Source organism: Lathamus discolor, chromosome 3 (assembly GCF_037157495.1).
Source record: "Lathamus discolor isolate bLatDis1 chromosome 3, bLatDis1.hap1, whole genome shotgun sequence".
In the NCBI taxonomy this organism is placed as follows: Eukaryota; Metazoa; Chordata; class Aves; order Psittaciformes; family Psittacidae; genus Lathamus; species Lathamus discolor.
In genome coordinates, this window is record NC_088886.1 from 18,158,919 (window position 1) to 18,180,000 (window position 21,082).

The window sequence follows — 21,082 nt, forward strand, 5'->3', positions numbered from 1 at the left end:
AATTTGAAGAGACAGATGAAACTGGTAAACCAACAAATTCCCCCACAATTTAGACAATGTAGTAGCAGAATCTTAGGTTGGTTTCTTTTTGGTTTTCAGTTTTGTTTTTTGTTTTATTTTTCATTTGCTTGTTTTTTGATTGTGGTTTTGTTTTGTTTGTTTAATCAAACCACCAGAGTAAAGTTTGTTCAGTCGAAAATGAAGCAATCATTTTGCCTATGTATATGAAGTTCTCTAAATTAACACACTGAAAAAAAACTCTATATATACATAGTGAGCTTGTGGAAAATTGCAAATTTAGCAACAGATGTCAGGAACTGGAATTTTCTGTTTTAGGACAACAAAGCAGAAAACAGTTGGGATAAACTTGTTAGAAAAAAAAGCTTGCAAAAGAAAATACAACTGATAGATACTCTAGTTCACATGCATAGATTCTATTAAGGACAATCTGTTTTTAATTCCAGAAGGGATTCCTGAGCCTGTGAATGTAATATGTGTGCACATCTAAAAAAGCATTTGGAAGTTATTGTCATGCTGAACACAACAAGTGCTGCTCATACACTAAATTAGATTCACTGCTCAGAGCCTACGCAACTCTACTAGCAAAACAGGAGAATCATGAGTAGTGCCTGAAACATCTTGACAAACCACTTACATTGTAGTGGATCCTGAGTAGAGAAGCTGAATATTTGTGCAGATGAGCATGATCACTGCTGCATCAAAGGTTCTGAAAACTTGCCATACAGGTGACCAATATATTCAACATGGCTCAGCACAGACTAGAATGGTCTGAAATGCTCTTTAAAACAGTGAGACATGAGAAATTCATGAGCCATTTTCAGTGCAAATGAGGGAAGAACTGGTTGCAGGCAAAGACAAATAAATAAAAAATTACTCCCAGTGGATGCATACATTACGGAGAAATCCTAGTTTTAGGGGCCAACCTAAATGTTTGCACTCTAAACTTTGGATTATTTAAATTCTTGTTTGTTGTTGTCATTGCTGTTTTCTTTTAAAGTTTGTTTTGATAAAGAAAGGAAAGAAATGAAGGATGTAATGTAGTTACAGTTCTGAGTTCACTGTATATATGACCTTGCATTGATATGATGTTTGTTGCTATGTTGTGCACCTGCAATTGGTAGTTGTAGTTACATGATTACTGCATCCTGGGCCTGGGAAGAAGTGACCCTTTTAAAACAATAAGGAACTCATGGGCACAACCAGATTTTGATTGTGTTTGAGGGATCAAAGGAAAACATCCAGGGTTGGTGGCACCAAAAGAATGAGTTATTTGAGTGCTTGGTGAAGTGACCATTCTATTAACTAATTTGGCAAGAGAACTAATATTTTGAGCTGTCTGAGAGTGAACTGTCTTTATTAAAATATTAAAAATCATGCCCACAGGATAAAAAGTCCCCAGTCCAGGTGAAGACTCTCGCTCTGATCATGTCTAGTAGCTAGAAAGAATGACACAGCAAATATTACAATTAAATGTAGATTACAACCAATACTTGTATCTGGGAGTGTCCTACCTTGTAACATTTGTATATAAATGTAATGAAGAGAGTTGGAATTGGTGTGCTTGATTTGTTGAACAGTCTACTGAGCACCCACACCTGAATAAACATCTCTCTTGTGGGTGTGGAATTGGTTTAATGAATGCTGGTCACAAATACGCTTTTTGGACAATATGACCCTTAAAAGTAGATTTGTGTCTCTTTTGTAGTATACTTGTGTTGTAGATTTGTGTCCCTTTGGTACAATACGTTTTAGGGGCATAAAGTAATATAATTTCTGAGAAAGATCTCTGTTATGTCCAATGTCTGAATTAACCATTAACAAAATCCACCCCCTTCTAACTAATGTGAGGACAACATGTAGCTTGCACCCTCCCCCAAATGAAAAAGCTATTCCATAATTGTATTGGCTCTAGAAGTATAATGAGGTATTTCTCAGTACAATATAAGTGTATTATTTTCTTCTACATTTGCCAATCTTCTGTAGAAGAAAGTCAGTAGAAAAAAAATTGTTTATTAGTAATAAATGTCTAATAAATGTCCCAGTGATATTTAGAGAAAAACCTGGTCACTCTCAGTTGGGGCTGTTCAGCTCGGAGAAGAGAAGGCTGCATGGAGACCTCATAGCAGCCTTCCAGTATCTGAAGGGGGCCTATAGGGATGCTGGGGAGGGACTCTTCATTAGGGACTGTAGTGACAGGACAAGGGGTAATGGGTTCAAACTTAAACAGGGGAAGTTTAGATTGGATATAAGGAGGAAGTTCTTTCCTGTTAGGGTGGTGAGGCACTGGAATGGGTTGCCCAGGGAGGTTGTGAATGCTCCATCCGTGGCAGTGTTCAAGGTCAGGTTGGACGAAGGCTTGGGTGAGATGGTTTAGTGTGAGGTGTCCCTGCCCATGGCAGGGGGTTGGAACTAGATGATCTTGAGGTCCTTTCCAACCCTAACTATTCTATGATTCTATGTGCAGCGTGTTCACAATTATCACTGTATTTATATAAGATATTGTAACTCCATACTTCAAAGATATCATACACAAACAAATAATAAACAAATTAAAAACTAGTCAAGAATAAAATAAAGTAATAAAGCTTTCTGAGATTAAAAAGATGGTAATTACCTGCAGAACAGTATGAGTTAAGAAAAGATTATTTTTCTTTCTGATTGATGAATCTAGGATTCTGTAGATGGCTTTTACTTTTCTGATCATCTGTTCTTCACCTTGCTTATTTTTTGTCTGAAGTCCAGTGGCTGTAATCATAAGCTAAAGTTCCTTGAGTCTAAGTCATTAATTGTGCTTTAGCAAAGGACATGGGATTTAGCTACCCAAGTCATCCTGTCAAAATTCAGTCAGCCTTACTGCTTCCTGCCTGCTGTTCATGTAATTAAGAACTGTACTTGACTTTAGAATTACCTGAAGGGTAAGTGCTTTGGGGTACTTTTACTCCACTCATGCTGGGGGTGGGAGATTATGTCTTGGCATTTCAAACTTTGCTTTTAAACTCTTTATGATGGGTTTATGTTTTACATGCTTAACAGCATTAGCTGAAAACAAGTTGGCTAAAAAGCATAGCATTTTTTTCATGGTGCATATTGTAAAAGACCAAAAATATAAACTAAGAAGTTCAAAATTGAAAACCACACTCAATTTCAGTAGGAAATTTTAGGTGATGCCAGTGGAAAGAATCTCTCAAATTCCAGATCAGTATGTACCAAAAGCAATAACCCCTTTGGCGGCAAGCAAACAAGGTTTTCTCGCACAGAAACCCTTTCCTCCTCTCTTTAAAATGGCTACTTTTACCCTGACATCTTATTCACCTAGAAGCAGGGAAATTGTTGCTATCATCAGCCTGCAGGATATAGTAGGATGCATTAGAATCTATGCCATGGCACTTCAAGTTTCTCGGCCATCTCAATTATTTGATCTTAGGAAATTAAATGGTCTTAAAGTACCCAAGAAATTCTAAGGGGTATAGATGTTTCATTCAAGAGTTCAAGTATCCATATGTGGACAGATAGTCTATACAGCAACTCAGTTTGTGTAAAATAATTGAAATGGGTTCCACAGAAAAACGGCTAGTGAACACTGCCAGATAATATTAAAATACTTCAGCCAAGTTGTATTTGAGTAAGTAAGGATCATTTGCAACATGATACTGTTTCCAAAGACAGGTGATATTCTTAAATATATAAAAAGTTACATAATTGAGCTGCAATTTCTAATTCAACATGTCTCTCCAAGGCTACCTATTGGTATTAAAAATATTAGGATATATAAGTGGAAGATCACAAATGCTCTGAACTTAAAGGGGTTCCTTTTAGCAAAGCCATCATTTTTGGAGCAAGTCCATAATGATGTAAATTAAATAGATTAAAGAAGTAAGAAGCATTCAGATAATAGCAACATTTGACATGACTATATTGTATATTGTAATAAGCAGCACTGATAGTAAAACTCCTGCTAACATCAGCTTGCTCTCCTTATATCAGATACAGTTTGGCTTTCTGTGAGTGCGTATTTGGCTCTTAAGGGTTAACTTCAAAATCAAACAAACAAGCAACATTTGAGCAGGGTCAATTTTTCTTTAACTTTCTGGTAATGTCAATTCTAGCTGTAAGCAGCCTTGTGAAAAACACTGGATTATGTGTGGATTTGGGCTTCTCAGTCTGTCTGCCAGCAGAGACTGATTGTGTTGCAGAGGCAATGTAATTACTCATGAAGGTGAGAGTGTTTGTGTTGGAGCCCTGCTTACTTTCCCAGAGACAAGCCTGCTTACCTCTGCTGTCAATTGAAAGCACCACAAAATGGTAGCTGCTAGAGTGAAGGGAAAAGGCATTAATGCATTCAATGAAAGTGCCATAGTACGCAGACTGAAAAAGATCCCACCAAAATCTCTTTGCCCATTTAAATGCTCCTTTAATATAAATGCTAAGTCACCTTATCCACCAAAGTCCATGTAAAAGATACCTCCAAAATCCGTGCATATGGACTGTGTATTGGATAAACAGGAGAAACAGTGGATGTTTGCCTGAGGGCATCAGGACATAAGGACCTCCAGTTCTCATAATTCCCTCACTGCATCCTTAAAATCTTCCTGAGCACATCTTACATCCTAGTTCTATTCATTTTGTCTCTTTCACACTTAGATTGGAAACTCTTAAAGGAAAAGACTCTTGAAGCAAGTTTGCATTTTGCTTATTAACAATGTCTTAAAACTTTCTCTGTTATCACTTCTATTATAAATTCAATAGGAAGTGCAATACAATTTCTAGAGTGTTGAGAAGAATAGTGGAAACCTTCTTGGGACATCTTGATAGTGTTGTTTCCCTACATACTATTTAAAAACTATGACTATGAAATTCTTCATGTTTCATCACCTCATGCACAATTTTAAAGTCTAACCATCCTTTCTGAGCTTAAACAGTTAAAAGTGCAAAGAAAATGAGCTATAGGAGTTGTGCAATTTTGTACAAGGTAAAAAAAATGAGCTGTTTACTCTGTATATAGGTTCTAAGATGAATACATATGACATCCAAATACATCAAGCAAAAGACAGCAAGTTGCTGTACATGGCATTTCATTCTGTAATAACTGAGGACAATATCACATTTCTGCAGCTTGTGCATCAATCTCCTTTCAGGTAACTCTCCAGAAATAAGCAAGCTGCTTACATTTCAATCCAAATTTCATATCAGAAACTTCATTTAACAGCTTGCCGTAACCATACAGTACACATGGTTTCTCTGAACTTTTGGGTTGTGATCAGCAAGTTATATTACAATGATTCAATATAGCTATTTTGGGGGTTTTGTTTGTTTGTTTGTTTTTAAAGTCAGTCTTGTGCTGAGATTTGTATCTGGGAAACCTGATATCACTTCTCTGTCCCCAGTAATAAATTCGAATTTAACACACTTTATGATTTATTTCCATCAATTAGAATCACTACCATTCCTATAATGCCTGGAGAAGAGAAGGCTGCGTGGAGACCTCATAGCAGCCTTTCGGTATCTGAAGGGGGCTATAGGGATGCTGGAGATGGACTTTTCATTAGGGACTGTAGTGACAGGACAAGGGGTAATGGGTTAAAACTTAAACAGGGGAAGTTTAGATTGGATATAAGGAGGAAGTTCTTTCCTGTTAGGGTGGTGAGGCACTGGAATGGGTTGCCCAGGGAAGTTGTGAATGCTCCATTCGTGGCAGTGTTCAAGGCCAGATTGGACAGAGCCTTGGGTGGCATGGTTTAGTGTGGGTTGTCCCTGCCCACGGCGGGGGGGTTGGAACTAGATGATCTTGAGGTCCTTTCCAACCCTAACTATTCTATGATTTTATGATTCTATGAGAGTAATTTACAATAACTATGTTAAGAAAACTAAACATATCTTAAAACATATGCTGTTGTAGGCCTTGAAGATCACTTGTCAGAAGAATTTATTCTTTATCAGTTTTTTTTTTCTACAAGAAAATCTTGTCTCCTCAGCATGGACACCTCATGGCAGCCTTCCAGTACCTGAAGGGGGCTTATAGGGATGCTGGGGAGGGACTCTTCGTCAGGGACTGTAGTGACAGGACAAGGGGTAATGGGTTAAAACTTAAACAGGGGAAGTTTAGATTGGATATAAGGAGGAAATTCTTTCCTGTTAGGGTGGTGAGGCACTGGAATAGGTTGCTCAGGAAGGTTGTGAGTGCTCCATCCCTGGTGGTGTTCAAGGCCAGGTTGGATGAAGCCTTGGGTGAGATGATTTAGTGTGAGGTGTCTAGATGATCTTGAGGTCCTTTCCAACCCTAACTATTCTATGATTCTATCTTGTCTGCTCCAATCTGCTTTTGGTTATTAATGTTAACTTTTGGAAATTCTTTGTGGAAAACAAACTCATGACATTAATTCTAGCCAGTAGCAGCATGTTAGTTTCACTAAGGAGGAATTTAGAGGGACTAAAATTTATATGGGTTTATACTAGTACAGGTTTGTGTTTGTTTTTTTTTTTTTAACTATAATGCTTAAATAAAAATTGAAAGGTATTAAGGAAGTTATTCTGCACAGGAACCTTTTCTTTTTACTATTTAACATATCAGAAAATATGTAATAATGAGGAAAGGATGAAATGAACAGAATGAGATTTAATACGTAAAGAGCATATCAGAATTAATATGTTCTTTCTTTGCAACAGGGGTTGTCACTTCTTCAGAATATGATTTATAGTTGATTACCCTTTATACAGTCCTCTCAAGGGGAGGGGATTTTCACACATTCTCACTGCTACACTCCAGCATATGTGACTTACTGTAACAGTTAACATGTTAATAAAGAAAACAAAATTATGGACAAAAAAGGTTACCCCAATGAATTCCAACACAACTTCAGTGGTAGTGAATACCACAGTTACATAGAATCATAGACTATTTAGGATTGGAAAAGACTTTAACATCATCTAGTTCCAACTCCCCTGCCATGGACAGGAACACCTCACACTAAACCATCTCACCCAAGACTCTGTCCAACCTGGCCTTGAACACCGCAGGAATGGAGAATTCACATATTCCCTGGGCAATGCATTCCAGTGCCTCACCACCCTTACAGTAAAGAACATCTTCCTTATATCCAAAGTTACCCCTTGTCTTATCACTATGGTCCCTAATGAATAGTCCGTCCCCATCATCCTTATAAGCCCCCTTCAGATACTGGAAGGCTGCTATGAGGTCCCACGCAGCCTTCTCTTCTCCAGGCTGAACAGCCCCAACTTCCTCAGCCTATCTTCATACAGGAGGTGCTCCAGTCCCCTGATCATTCTCGTGGCCCTCCTCTGGACTTGTTCCAACAGTTCCATGTCCTTTTTATGTTGAGGACACCAGAACTGCACACAATACTGCAAGCAAGGTCTCACGCGAGCAGAGTAGAGGGGCAGGATCACCTCCTTCGACCTGCTGGTCACGCTCCTTTGGATGCAGCCCAGGATATGGATAGCTTTCTGGGCTGCAAGCGCATACTGGCAGCTCATGTTAAGTTTCTCATTGACCAACACCCCCAAGTCCTTCTCTGCAGAGCTGCCCTGAATCTCTTCTCTGCCCAACCTGTAGCTGTGCCTGGGATTGCTCTGTCCCACTTGTAGGACCTTGCACTTGGCATGGTTAAACTTCATGAAGCTTGCACCAGCCCACCTTACAAGCGTGTCAAGGTTCCTCTGGATGTCATTCCCTCCCTCCAGTGTATCAACCAAACCACACATCTTGGTATCATCAGCAAACTTGCTGAGGGCGCACTCAATCCCATTGTCCATGTTACCAACAAAGGTGTTGAATAAGACCGGTCCCAACACTGATCCCTGAGGGACACCACTCGTTACTGATCTTCAGCCGGACATTGAGCCACTGACCACAACTCTTTGTGTGCAGCCATCCAGTCAGTTCTTTATCCACAGAGTGGTCCATCCATCAAATTGATGTCTCTCCAATTTGCAGAAGAAGATGTTGTATGTCATGTGGGATAGTGTCAAACACTTTGCACAAGTCCAGGTAGGTGGCATCAACTACTCTACCCCTGTCCATCAGTTCCATAGCCCTGCCAGAGAAGTCCACCAAACTGGTCAGGCAGGATTTCCCCTCAGTGAAGCCATGCTGGCTGTCACCAAGCACCTTGTTGTTTTTCATGTGCCTTAGCATGCCTTCCAGGAGAATGTGCTCCAAGATTTTGCCAGGGACAGATGTGAGACTGACTGGTCTGTAATCCCCTGGGTCATCCATATTCCCCTTCTTGAAAATGGGGGTTATATTTCCCTTTTTCAAGTCCTCAGAACTTCACCTGACTGCCATGATTTTCCAAATATGATGGCCAGTGGCTTAGCAACTTCATTTGTCAGCTCCTTCAGGACCCACAGATGGATTTCATCGGGTCACATGGACTTGTGCACGACCAGATTTTTAAGATGGTCTCGAACCAGATCCTCTCCTACAGTGGGCCTAGGGTCATCATTCTCACAGTCCCTGCATCTGCCTTCCAATACTTAGGTGGTGTTGTCTGAGCATTTGCCAGTGAAGACTGAAGCAAAGAAGTCATTAAGTACCTCAGCCTTCTTCGAATCCAGGGTAGCCAGTTCTCCTGACAGCTTCCGGAGAGGGCGCAAGTTTTCCCAGGACTGTCTTTTATTCACACCATACCTACAGTATCCCTTCCTGTTATCTTTTACATCCCTACCCAAGATTAATTCTAACTGGGCCCTAGCTTTCCAAACCTGATCCCTAGCTTCCCAGACAACATCCCTGTATTCTTCTCAGGCTGCCTGTCCTTGCTTCCACCTTTTATAAGCCTCTTTTTTTCCCTCAAAGTTTCCTCAGCAGCTCCTTATCCATCCAAGGAGGTCTCCTGGCCCTCCTGCCGCACTTCCTTCTAGTCAGGACGGAACACTCCTGAGCTTGTAGCAGGTGATCCTTGAATATCAACCAACAGTGTTGAGCCCCCCTGCTCTCTAGGGCTATATTCCATGGAACCTTACTAAACAGGTTCCTGAAGAAACCAAAGTCTGCTCTCTTGAAGCCCAGGGCCGTGAGCTTGCTGCACGCTTTTCTCACTGTCCTGAGGATCTCAAATTCAACCATCTCATGATCGCTGCAACCAAGGCTGCCCTGGAGTGTCCCTGTTAGTGAGCATGAGGTCAAGCATGGCACCTCTCCTTGTCAGCTCCTCTATTACTTGGAAGTTGTCTTCCACACAAGCAAGGAACCTCCTGGATTGTTTGTGCCCGGCCGTACTGTCCATCCAACAGATATCAGGGTGGTTGAAGTCCTCCAATGAGAAGAAGAGCCTGCGAGTGTGAGGCTGTTCCTATCTGTCTATAGAGAGCTTTGTCCAAAGAGTCCTCTTGATCAGGCAGTCTGTAACAGATCCCCACAATAATGTCCGCCATCACTGTTCTCCCTTTGACCATGACCCACAAACTCTCTGTTGACTGTTCACCTGTCCCCAGACAGAGTTACATACTCCCCAGCCTATCCCTGACATAAATAGCAACTCCCCCTCCTCATCTGCTGGCCTGTCTTTTCTAAAGGACCTGTAACCTTCCATTCCAACACTCCAGTCATGGGATTCATCCCACCATGTTTCTGTGATGCTTACTATATCATACCCCTGTAGGTGTGCACACATCTCTAATTCCTCTTGTTTGTTCTCCATAAGATGGGTGTTTGTATAGAGGCATCTGAGCCAAGCTCCAAATGAAGCCGGCTCATAGGTTGGAGCGGCTGAAATATCTCTACGTTGCTCCAAGCATTTGTTATAGGTGCTAGCAACTGACTGGGTGTGTTGGGATGTAATTGTGCCCCCCTCCCCTAACACATCTAGTTTAAAGCTTTCCTGACCAGTATGACAAGCCTCCTACCAAAACCGCTCTTCCCTTGTCAGACCCTCCACCAGCCCCCAGTAGACCTGGCCTACTAAATTGAGTCTCATGTTCTAGATACTCAGAGCCCTGTACATATTTTCCTGTGGTTCTGCCAGAAGAAATTTGGAGGGGTTACCAAGAGGTAACATATCTTGGCTTCTGCCACTGACATAGTAGTTGTTTGTGGCTCTAGTGGTGAGTAAGCTAACCAGAGTGAGCTAGTTGCATTGACAAATAGAAAGTACAGAGGTGTCAGCAGTCTGGAAGGGTTATTATTCTGAATTGCATATATAGATATTTTTTTCTCAACAATGATTAACAGTTGCTGGGGGAATGAGAACAGTTCTATAAGGTAAATCACTTTATCTTTATATAATTGTATATATTCCATAAGAAATTTGCACAGGTTCCTAAAGTGGGACTTTGGTTCCTCACTGTCAGTTATTTATACTGATTTTCCTTTATTTCAGATCAATGTACAGACAGTTATTCTTTTGTTGACCAGTGTCAGCCTTTTTATCAATTGTATTTTGCATTTCAAGCTGTGGGTTAGTTAGTTAGTTTGTTTGTTTTAGAATACAAAAGTGTCAAAAGAGAGGGAATTAATTGATATTTGCTTGCAAACATTATTACCATACTGTCTCCTAATTTGTATTACATACATGAAACATCTGGTCATTTATAGTAATACTTTCCCTATCTATGACTGTCAAGCAACTGACATCTTATTATAAGAATTATACATTATTAAATGAAATATATGCTGTGTTTAAAAACATTCTTTTAAACAAAATATGTATTTAAAAATACATGCTGTTGTTAAAAAAGGCATGATCCAATTTTCTAAGCAGCCTTTAATTTTACTTCAGAAATTTAAGTTTGTCCTTACAATTTATTCTAGCATATCTCTCTTATAACCTATTTTGTGCCTGTACTCAAACATGGGCTTGCTTAAAAATATAGTTATTTTAAGTTATTTTATTATAACATGAGAGAAAAAAAACACACAGGTCTCAGAATCTTTATTATATATGATAAGTTAGGTGTCATGAACACAGAACTGAGTTTTTTTATTCTCTAATTAAAACCATTACTCTTTACTGGGAGATTCTTGCTTTGCTGTAACACTTCCATATCTACAAAATGGAAGTAAATGACAGATTGCTGCTGTTTGTATTGCAGTAACAGCTAGAGGCAACTAAATTTATAATACAAATAGACAAACAGTGGTAAAAGATCATTATCAAAGGAAAAGAACAAGTGACTTTTCCATAGTCATGGTCATACGGAAACATTGTGAAGGAGCCAGGAATAGAATCAGATTTTCTTTACCTCCATAATTATAGCTGTAACGGAAACAGTGTGGGTAGCTTGGTTTTTTTTCGGGGGGGGGGGCAGAGGTTGTTTTGGGGTGGGTTTTGGAGGGGGTTTCTGTTTGGTTTTGGGTTTTTATTTTTTATTTCAATTATTTCTCTCTGTGAATAAGGTTGTGAATAGATGTCTTCTCTCAAAATCAGCAGGAAAATAGGAATCTACAATAGTCTTGTATCAGTTTCTTGAATGCAATTGTAGACTTCCTTTTCTGATATAAGCTGTTAATGCGGCTATGATTTTACCTGTAGTAGTGAGATTTAGTTACAGAAAATAATACAATTGATGGCTGATTTTTCTGGTACTAAAACTCTTTCTGTATCCTAATTTACCCTTCACCACAATTAAAACTTTGGATCCTTTTGTCAGCACAGTTGTTCAGTGTTTTTTGTACAGTTTAGAGACACTTTATGAATTACTCTCTCACACAATTTTTAATTATTCCACAAAATATTTGAAAGCTTCCATCTCAGCAATTAACTTCAGTCTAAACTTTCTATATTGCTCCTGTTTTGAACAAAATACTCCAAGAATACTGAAGCTCCTTCCTTCTATCCTAACTACAACAGTAAATCATACAGAATTCTGTAGGTATTTTTTTCAGTAGTTTTTGTGATCTGCTGCATTGCATATGAAGACCATTCAGTCAAGGCTATTTTTTAATTAGTTCTAGAATTTTCACTGCATGCTAGAGCTGCTGGTACATTTTCTTAGTTTTTCAAATGCAGCTCATAACTACATCTTAGACTATCTTTGAACTTGTGCATTTAGCCTTAGAATGTATGTTGACAAGGCAATCAAGCTGGTTTTAGTAGTCTCTACTGGGTCCTTTCTTCATACAAATTAAGTATTCAAATTAGGTTTGCATATATGGCATATGCAAGGAATCTGATGAAGCCCTGTCCCCTTAATTACACTACAATTGCTTCATAACTATGTGTTTTAAGATCCAAAGACATCCCCTAAATTAGCTAATTTTACACTTTCATCTTATATTATTCAGTGAAAGTATTTTAATTACAAAATCCCATTACATTTTTCTCCTTTCTCTAAGCCATAGTGTTTCTTCACTTCAGTTCATTCATTGCTACCTCTACCTTATGGGCAGATGAACACAGAGCAAAGAGCTTCAAGTGCCCATTGCTCAAGCTGTATTAATGTACACTTCTTTAAAAGTTAGTAAATTGAGCTGGGAGGAAAAGGCTAGAAATTGTCCAGGGAAACAATATCAGTATAGACTGGGAGATGAATGGATTGAGAAGAGCCCTGCAGAGAAGGACTTGGAGGTACTGATGAATGAAAAACTGGACATGAGCCAGCAATGTGCACCTGTAGCGTAGAGAGGCAATTGTATCCTGGGCTGCATCAAAAGAAAGTGGCCAGCAGGTCAAGGGAGGTGATTCTTCCCCTCTACTCTGTTATTGTGAGGCACTACCTTCAGTACTGGATCCAGTTCTGTGTCCCACAGCCTATGGCAGGCATGAACCTATTAGAGTATGTCCAGAAGAGGGACACAAAAATGATGAGACAGCTGGAGCACCTCTCCTATGAAGAAAGGCTGAGATGGGCTTGGTCAACCTGGAAAAGACTCTGGGGACCTTATTGCAGCCTTTCGATATATGAATAGGGCTTATAAGAATTATTAGAAGTTGTAGTAGTATACTGTACTTTAGTTATACAACTGTTCTTATCTCAACCCATGGTTTTTACATTCTTTTGATTCTCCTCCCCATCTTGCCACGGGGAGAGAAAAGGGGAGGGAGGGAGGGAGGGAGTGAAAGACTACATGGTACCTAGTTACCATCTAGGTCTAAACCATGACAGACAGACAGGACAGGGCTTGGAGAACCTGATGTAGTAGAATGTGTCTTTGTCCATGGCAGAGTGTTGGTTTGGATGGTCTTTAAAGGTTGCTTCCAACCTAATTAATTCTATGATTGATTCTGTGATTGTGTACACTTGTGCGTGTCTCATTATCATTTTACCTATCTTTGTAAAAAATATTATTATATGTCACTTCTGACATATAAATTATATGTCACTTCTGTTTTCCTTGACACAAAAAAAAGCTGATAACATTACAGTGAACTTGGTTGTTATTTTTCTGACCTTAAAAATGGGCATATTAATGACTGTCACTGAAGCATCTAGATAAACATTTTATAGCTTCTTTTTAGATATATATAAAATTACGCTTGAATTCACATCTGCAAAAGTTGAACTAAAATTCCACTCAATTAATGGATAATATACGGTCCAAGATGAGTTTTGCACGCATCTAACACTACAAACCCTAGTTTACAGTGGCTTCAAAAAGTATGCATGGGTTGGTTTGTTTGTTTGTGGTTTTAGGGTTGGGTTTTTTTTTTGGTGTTTATGGCATCTTTCTTCCTCCTGTACAAGATGACTCTAATTTTTCCTAACACCCCTGCTTCCTTTGTGTCAGCTTTTGACACCATTAATTTGACTAGTATTTCCTTTGTCCCTTCTGCACTATGTATCATTATTTAGTTGAAGCTTTCAAAGCTTGTCTCTGTTTTGAACCTCTTTAAATAGCTAGTACTACAAAGCAATATTTTTCTTTATTCAGTACATTACAATGATAATTATGATTATAGCTGTTAAAAAAAATGTGGACATGTTATCTTAAAATGGTTTTTCTATAACCATTCTTTAGTGTGTTTTGCAGAAATGTTTCCCAGTACAAAAACTTTGCTATGAGAGTTAAAAGGGTGCAACATTAGCATAGCTCAATTTAAAATCTTTGTAAATAAATTCATAACAAGCTAAGAAGAAATGTCCTTTGAAAAACTAAAAATTTTAATGTCAAAATATTATTTAGTCTATAAAATCACCTCACAGCAGTTTTGTTCTATGAGGTGTTATAGGTTTATACCATATAAGCGTTTAAATCCTCTGCTTCTTGTCATACAAAGGCAATGTTGAATTTAAAAGTGGCGTGCATTATTGGTTTTAAAATACAGAGTATCAACCTTAAGAAGTGGTGGGGAGGACAATATCCTCAGAATGGTGATATCTGCAAAGATTCTCCTTAAATGTGACTAACAGGGGAGAGCAAGGTATTTTGCCTCCTTATATCACTATAGTTTTCAGATTGTTATTAATCCCAGCAACATAATCCCAGAATCAACCTCCTGGTTCATGCATTCCCTTCCCTGTAGTACAGACACCATGGAGGAGTCTCACCCCAAGCTAGATTTCCTTAGTTACCCTATCCATTTCTGTGCTGGAAGCAACTTTAGCAGATGGAAGCAAGATTTCCATAAAAAATTCATAGCTAATTAATATGATTTCTGTGTTTGCTAAGAAGGGATTTTTACCAAAAACTTCTCTCTAAAAAGAGGTTTTTCATTCCTTTCTATACGTTTAGAAAGGTATCATATTCCTTTTCTACTGCACAGTATGCTTAACTTGTTTTCACCACGGTCCACATAGTTAGCTCAGACCTTTAGATCAGTTTGAAGTATCTGACTCAGGTGGAGCCAGCTGTGAAATTGTAAAATTGAACTCATAGCAGCTGTACTGCTCTTGTTTATCATGTTTTTGAGTAGGATTTGCAGCTGTCATTGAGAGTCTCACTGAAATACCCATAACATAAGCCATAATGAAATAATTTCAGGCATGTTTCTTTGAGTAGTGGTTATAGTACTGCTTTAATTTTGTCAAGCTGAGTAAACTAGAAACTTTCATTCTCCTAATCACTCACTGGCCTTCTGGTGGCTGTACCGTCGGTAGTTTTACCCTGATTCCCAGAAGACAAATGCATTCACATGATGACCATTATCAAATTTAGTACCAATTAATGTTCTTGTTATGAATTAAAGCACAGCAAAAAAGTGCTTGGAGCCTTATTTGTCCTTCCTAAGAGATGATCCTACAAGAGTAGGACTTTTTAGAGATACCTGTAAGTGCATTTGGTGTTGAGGTTTCAGTCTTAACAGATTTATACTGGACTCAGCTTTGAAAGGAGAAAAAAATAGTTAATGGGTGTTTTACTGCCTATACACTCTTGTTAAATTGTCTTCATTTTTTTACTTAGCACCTGCCTCACTGAGTACTTATCATCTGCTACTGAGCCATCTGATGTACAACAGATGTTAAGCACTTAGTGAGGCAGAGAAGGAGGCAAGTGTCATACCATGATTAAATACATGCTATGGCTATTTTATAGGCTGACCATACTACTTTGTTCTTACATTTAATGTTACAGTGTATTAAACAAGAAGTAAGCACATGTTTTGGATTAAACTTGCAACTGCTATTGTTCAAATAAATGTTTGTTGTTTTTTTTTAAGTAAGTTCATAGCAAAAAAAAAAAAAGATTGTAAAATATTTTCAATGCGCTTTAGAATTAACAATTGGAGAGCATTTTATAAAGAAGCAATGCAGTGCAACTTCATGTAGAATTATATTTCGCCTACCAAAAAGATTTGTATTTCTCATTAAAATGATTTTCATCAGAAACTTGGCTGATGTTAACTGATACATCAACTTCCACAGGATTATCCTATTTTCATCATGCTTGCGTAAATGCGAGATTATATGGCAGGTTTTCCTTACCCTGTATTTTAGCTGAAAGCATGGGAGTGACTCCTTAGTGCTTTCTATGCAAGAGAAGGTTCACCCACAAAAAAGTATTATCATCCAGCTACAGTAGCCTGATCTGATAGTAGGAAAAGAGTTGAATGTAAGAAGGTGGAGCTGGATCTGTTATTAAACCATAATTAGTTAACAATCTGTTTCCCATAAAATTTTAAGAATTGTGAAAATCTGTAGAATATTGTCACAGACAACTAAGTAGATTCATATTGATGTATGTGAACAAACAAATTAAATAAGGGTGGAAGGAAATGTTCATCCATGCAAGAAATGTGGTTCACATGACTAGAAACTCTTTACAGTCCAAGGTGAGACTGAAACCTCAGAATAGTAGTCTTAATTAAATTAAAGGGTAGAAGTATGTGATTTGCATGGGTTATCTGTCTCAGTGTTCTACTTTGCATAAGTCATAGAAGAGGCTTGATGGTTTATTTCCTGTAGAGAGAACAGGTTTTCAATAGGACAATAAGTAGTATTTATGTTTTCATAGAAATTCAGGACTTAGCACTTGTTTTATAACTTTGTACTGCTTTTGAAAGGTTGATTTCAATGAATCAATAAAAAAACCAGTTTTAAAAAAAATTCTAAAGAATTTCCAGGGAGCTCTAATTCATTATATAATTCAGTAAGAAGTATGCTGTACTTATCAAGGGTTTTATTTCATTAAATATTTTATTTCTAAAACAAAGATTTAGTGATTGTTATTTCAAGTGTATGTTTCACCACAAATAGCTTTTAATTATAAATTGTCACATAATTTTGAATGATGGTGAGGGCACAGATATTCAGGCATGCCATTTTGATTTAAAGCTCATTGAAGTAACTAGGAAATTCTTGCTAGTTTCACTAGGTTTGGAAATCAGAAGTTCTGTATCTCAGTCTCTGGAAAACTAACACATAAGGCCAGTAAGTATAATTTTCCAAATCAGATAATAATGTTTGCAGTGGCATTAAAATAATAATTGGAGATTTCTTTCAACCCTCCCTCAGAAGCTCATTGTCCTAATATATTTGTTAAATTCTATAAGCAAGAAGCAATTGCTCAAGATAACTTGTCTGGAACCAGCTGTGTTCAGTATAAGGCATCGCTGGCCTCTTCTCGCAGAAGGCATTCCTGCATCTGCCCTCCCGCTGTCAAAATTTTTCCAGTGACACCCAATACACCTCAATAAAGGAATATTGAAAAATTCACTCATTAAAATCTATCAGAAAGTATCTAATATTAGGACTCAGAAATTCATAGCTGGAGTATAGCTTGAAAGCCAACTATTCCTGAACTCCAGCCAGGATAAATGCTTAACCTCCAAGCCACACAGAAATTTCTTGTCCATACTAGCACAGTACCAAATCCAGGCTACTAATCTCTGCTGAAAAACTAAAGTAGTGCTGTGGCTCCAGTTTTGTATCTTAGACACCATTAGGTTTCCTCTGACTAGTATATATCATGCAAACATATCCTTAGATGCTATAAACTATGTAGAATGGTTGCTGTTCTGTGTAAGCCAAGCAGATTTAGTCTCTATGGGTGACACATCGTGATACATGGAAAATCTTTAGTCTTCAAATATTTATCCTCTACTGAGATGAACTCAAAACCACTTCTGTAAGCTCAGAGTTGGCCTAAACAAAGCAATGTTTTCCAGAAATGTACTTCTAATATAGTAATATATAATACACTTTTCAAAAGTAAGGACTTCTTTTCACAAGAGAAATGGAAGAGATGCTAAAATTCACATTTACAAACCTTGACACAATAATCATGTGGTACCAACTGTTAGCAACAGTACAAGCATAAAACTTGGAGATTAAAAAACAACCACATGTTATTGAAATCTGCTGCATTATCTGTCCAAGGTAACAAAACAAACGAAAATCATTATGGAGGCTATTGTGAAGCAAATGGCCTAACCCAATGATCTGAAGGAAAATTAATCCCCCAGACTTTTATATCTTACACCTATTAGCTTTTGGAACTCTGTATCAGTTCTTAAATAAGCACAGAAATCCATAAAGAGTTAGGAAAAAGCTGTAATGTCAGACCTTTAAAAGGTTAGTTTCACTTCTTTAGGCAAATATCATCATGTCCTCTCTGTTTTGATTGCTGTGATGCATCACAAGGCTGATAGCAATAAGACAGACCACGTGAGACACTGGCTGGCTGCAAAGTTCATCCTATGTTGGGAAACAGGGTCATAACGCATCTGAAGTGCAGTTCTTGTGAGTCGCCAGGGCGAGATCAGCAGATACAGATTACTGGCAAAAAAACCCAGACAAAGTACACAGGAACTTCCTATTCCACATGGGAGAGTAATAACTTTAATATTCTGCTCAGTTTTGGAGTAGCTTTTGTATTGTGACATTGATTTTGCCTGTAGAATGGTCATTATGAATTTTAATCAGGAAATGAAGGAATAAACTTGCCAAAATATTCTTGCTTAATAATGACTTTCAAATGAGCACAATAAGAATGGTGTTAAGGCATTCATGTCATGGATGTTATGATATTTACTTATACTTCTAGAAAATATTAATATGCTATATGTATATAAAAAACCCCAACCTCAAAAAACTAAGATTCCCCCAACCAAAAAAGGGAAAGAAAAAATAATTAAAAAAAGGATTAAACAAAGTCACCAGAGTATACAATGATGTAATTTTTCTTTTCGTGTTTTCTAAAGAATCAGACTTCGAGATCTGATAGGCTTTTAGCATACATTTTTTAGTCAAAAAAAAAAAAAGGGAACTATTAAGACAAATTCAGATGTGAATTGAAAAATTTGTCAGTGAGGCTGCTGCATTTTCTCTTTGAAACAATACAATGAAAAGGGAAGACACCATACAACTATCATCATTCATGTGGCAAGAATGGACCTGACTGCAGCAGCCAAAATAAGTTTTTTAAATTGTGCATTGCTAGGATTATTAAGAACTGAAAAAGAAAGAAGATGATCTTTCTCTTCACTGTTTGCATGTAACTCAGTTGTTCCAATTGTCTATCTTGTAGCAGACGTGCCTCATCAGCCTAAACTGTTGGTTTCAGTATCTTTCCCCAGGGTGGTGTAGGACATTAACTGTGGCTTCTAGTGAAAAGAAAATGAGATGACAGGAAGACCATTAAAGTGATCTTTTAATTTCATCTCCAAAGATGAAAAGTAAACACAGCATGCTCGTGCATGGCTTCCTGTAGGGATATTTTGCTGGAAGTCATCTGAAGAATTAAGACCGAATCTATCTTAGTGGGGAGTAGGGTTGTATTTGTTATTCCAGGAAAGCATTTTAGCTCACGTCTATAAATCAAAGCAACTTCAGCCAGTAACAAGAAAGCTTGCAAGCTTGCAAAAATATTCATAATGAAATAGGGAGCTGGTACAGTTATACATATTTAGACACATACAAAGCACCTCCCTGAACAAATAATATGAAGAAAAACGATCTCAGCTGCATGGGATTTTAAGATGTTAATCTGAAGACAGTAACAGTAAAATGGCTCTTTGTCAGGCTTCCTTGGCAGAGGTAGCAAATATATGAACCAAATATTCCTGTTGTGCCTGTGAGTTTATAAGGAAAATCCTTTTGTGATTTTGCATTGTTAAAATGCAATTTATACATGTATTTATCTGACAGCAGACACTGTAATCTCATTTTAGTGCCTTAATCTGCTACTAAATCCAGCTTTATTTTTTCTTTCTGATAAAAAAATAACAAGGTGCATTTATTATGTGCAGGTCTTTGTGTTAAAATAAGTTCTTTTAACATTGCAGATCTTCTAACTACTGGCTCAACCGCATCCAGTCCTTTCTCTACTGCAATGAAAATGGCCTTCTGGGAAGCTTTTCTGAAGAGACTCACACATGCACCTGCCCTAATGACCAGGTTGCCTGCCATGGGTTCCTTCCCTGCACGGTTGGAGATGGCTCTGCGTGCTTGAGCTGTGCTCCTGACAATCGCACCCGCTGTGGGAGCTGCAATGCTGGCTACATGCTGAGCCAAGGGCTTTGCAAGCCTGAAGTGGCAGAATCGACAGAGCACTACATTGGGTTTGAAACTGACCTTCAAGACCTGGAAATGAAGTATTTATTGCAGAAGACAGACAGGAGAATTGAGGTCCATGCCATTTTCATCAGCAATGACATGCGCCTCAACAGCTGGTTTGATCCTTCTTGGCGCAAGCGGATGCTCCTTACTCTTAAGAGCAACAAGTACAAGTCTAGCCTGGTCCATATGATACTGGGCCTTTCTCTTCAAATTTGCCTAACTAAAAACAGCACCTTAGAGCCCGTTCTTGCTGTTTATGTCAACCCTTTTGGGGGCAGCCACTCTGAGAGCTGGTTTATGCCTGTGAATGAAAATAATTTCCCAGACTGGGAGCGGACTAAATTGGACTTACCCCTTCAGTGTTATAACTGGACGCTGACTCTGGGCAACAAGTGGAAGACTTTTTTTGAAACTGTACACATCTATCTGAGAAGTCGAATAAAGTCAAATGGTCCAAATGGCAATGAGAGCATCTACTATGAACCCCTGGAATTTATTGATCCCTCAAGAAATCTGGGTTACATGAAAATCAATAATATCCAAGTGTTTGGCTACAGCATGCACTTCGACCCAGAAGCAATTAGAGACTTGATTTTGCAGCTGGACTACCCCTATACTCAGGGATCACAGGACTCAGCACTTTTGCAGTTGTTAGAGATACGGGATCGTGTAAATAAACTCTCTCCACCTGGTCAGCGCCGTTTAGACCTCTTCTCTTGCTTGCTCCGTCATAGACTGAAACTGTCTACCAGTGAAGTGGTGAGAATTCAATCTGCTTTGCAGGCCTTCAATGCCAAATTGCCAAACACAGTGGATTATGACACAACCAAATTATGTAGTTAACCATACATGTGAAGCACAACACAAAACCTTGAAGGAGTTTTTACAGTGCTTTTGTGGAACAGTTTATGTTTGGAAAAGTAAATTTAAATTGTCTTTTCAATATCTGTCTTATATCAGTCAATACTGTTGGATGGCAATTTACACATGAACTTGCTGACAATGAATATGTTATACCTGCAGTTTTGGTTTATGAATGAAATAAATACTGACACCAGTCTAGAAGACATTCTACTTTTTACAATAAATTTCATTTGTAATTTTATATGTTCCGTGGCAATGCTTTTGTGCATTACATCCTCTAGAGGGAACATAGAAGGATACCAAT

General features: G+C 38.2%; 1 protein-coding gene across 2 annotated transcripts in view; it reads left to right on the forward strand.

Moving 5' to 3' along the window:
• The window catches only part of BRINP3 (BMP/retinoic acid inducible neural specific 3), a 211,659-nt gene extending 190,640 nt beyond the window's left edge, over positions 1-21,019 (forward strand). For both annotated transcript variants that reach the window (XM_065672591.1, XM_065672592.1), the window contains exon 8: positions 19,641-21,019. In XM_065672591.1, coding sequence (XP_065528663.1) covers positions 19,641-20,757 — 1,117 coding nt within the window. In that variant the 3' untranslated portion in view covers positions 20,758-21,019. The remainder of the gene's footprint in view (positions 1-19,640) is intronic.
• Positions 21,020-21,082: the final 63 nt, after the last annotated feature.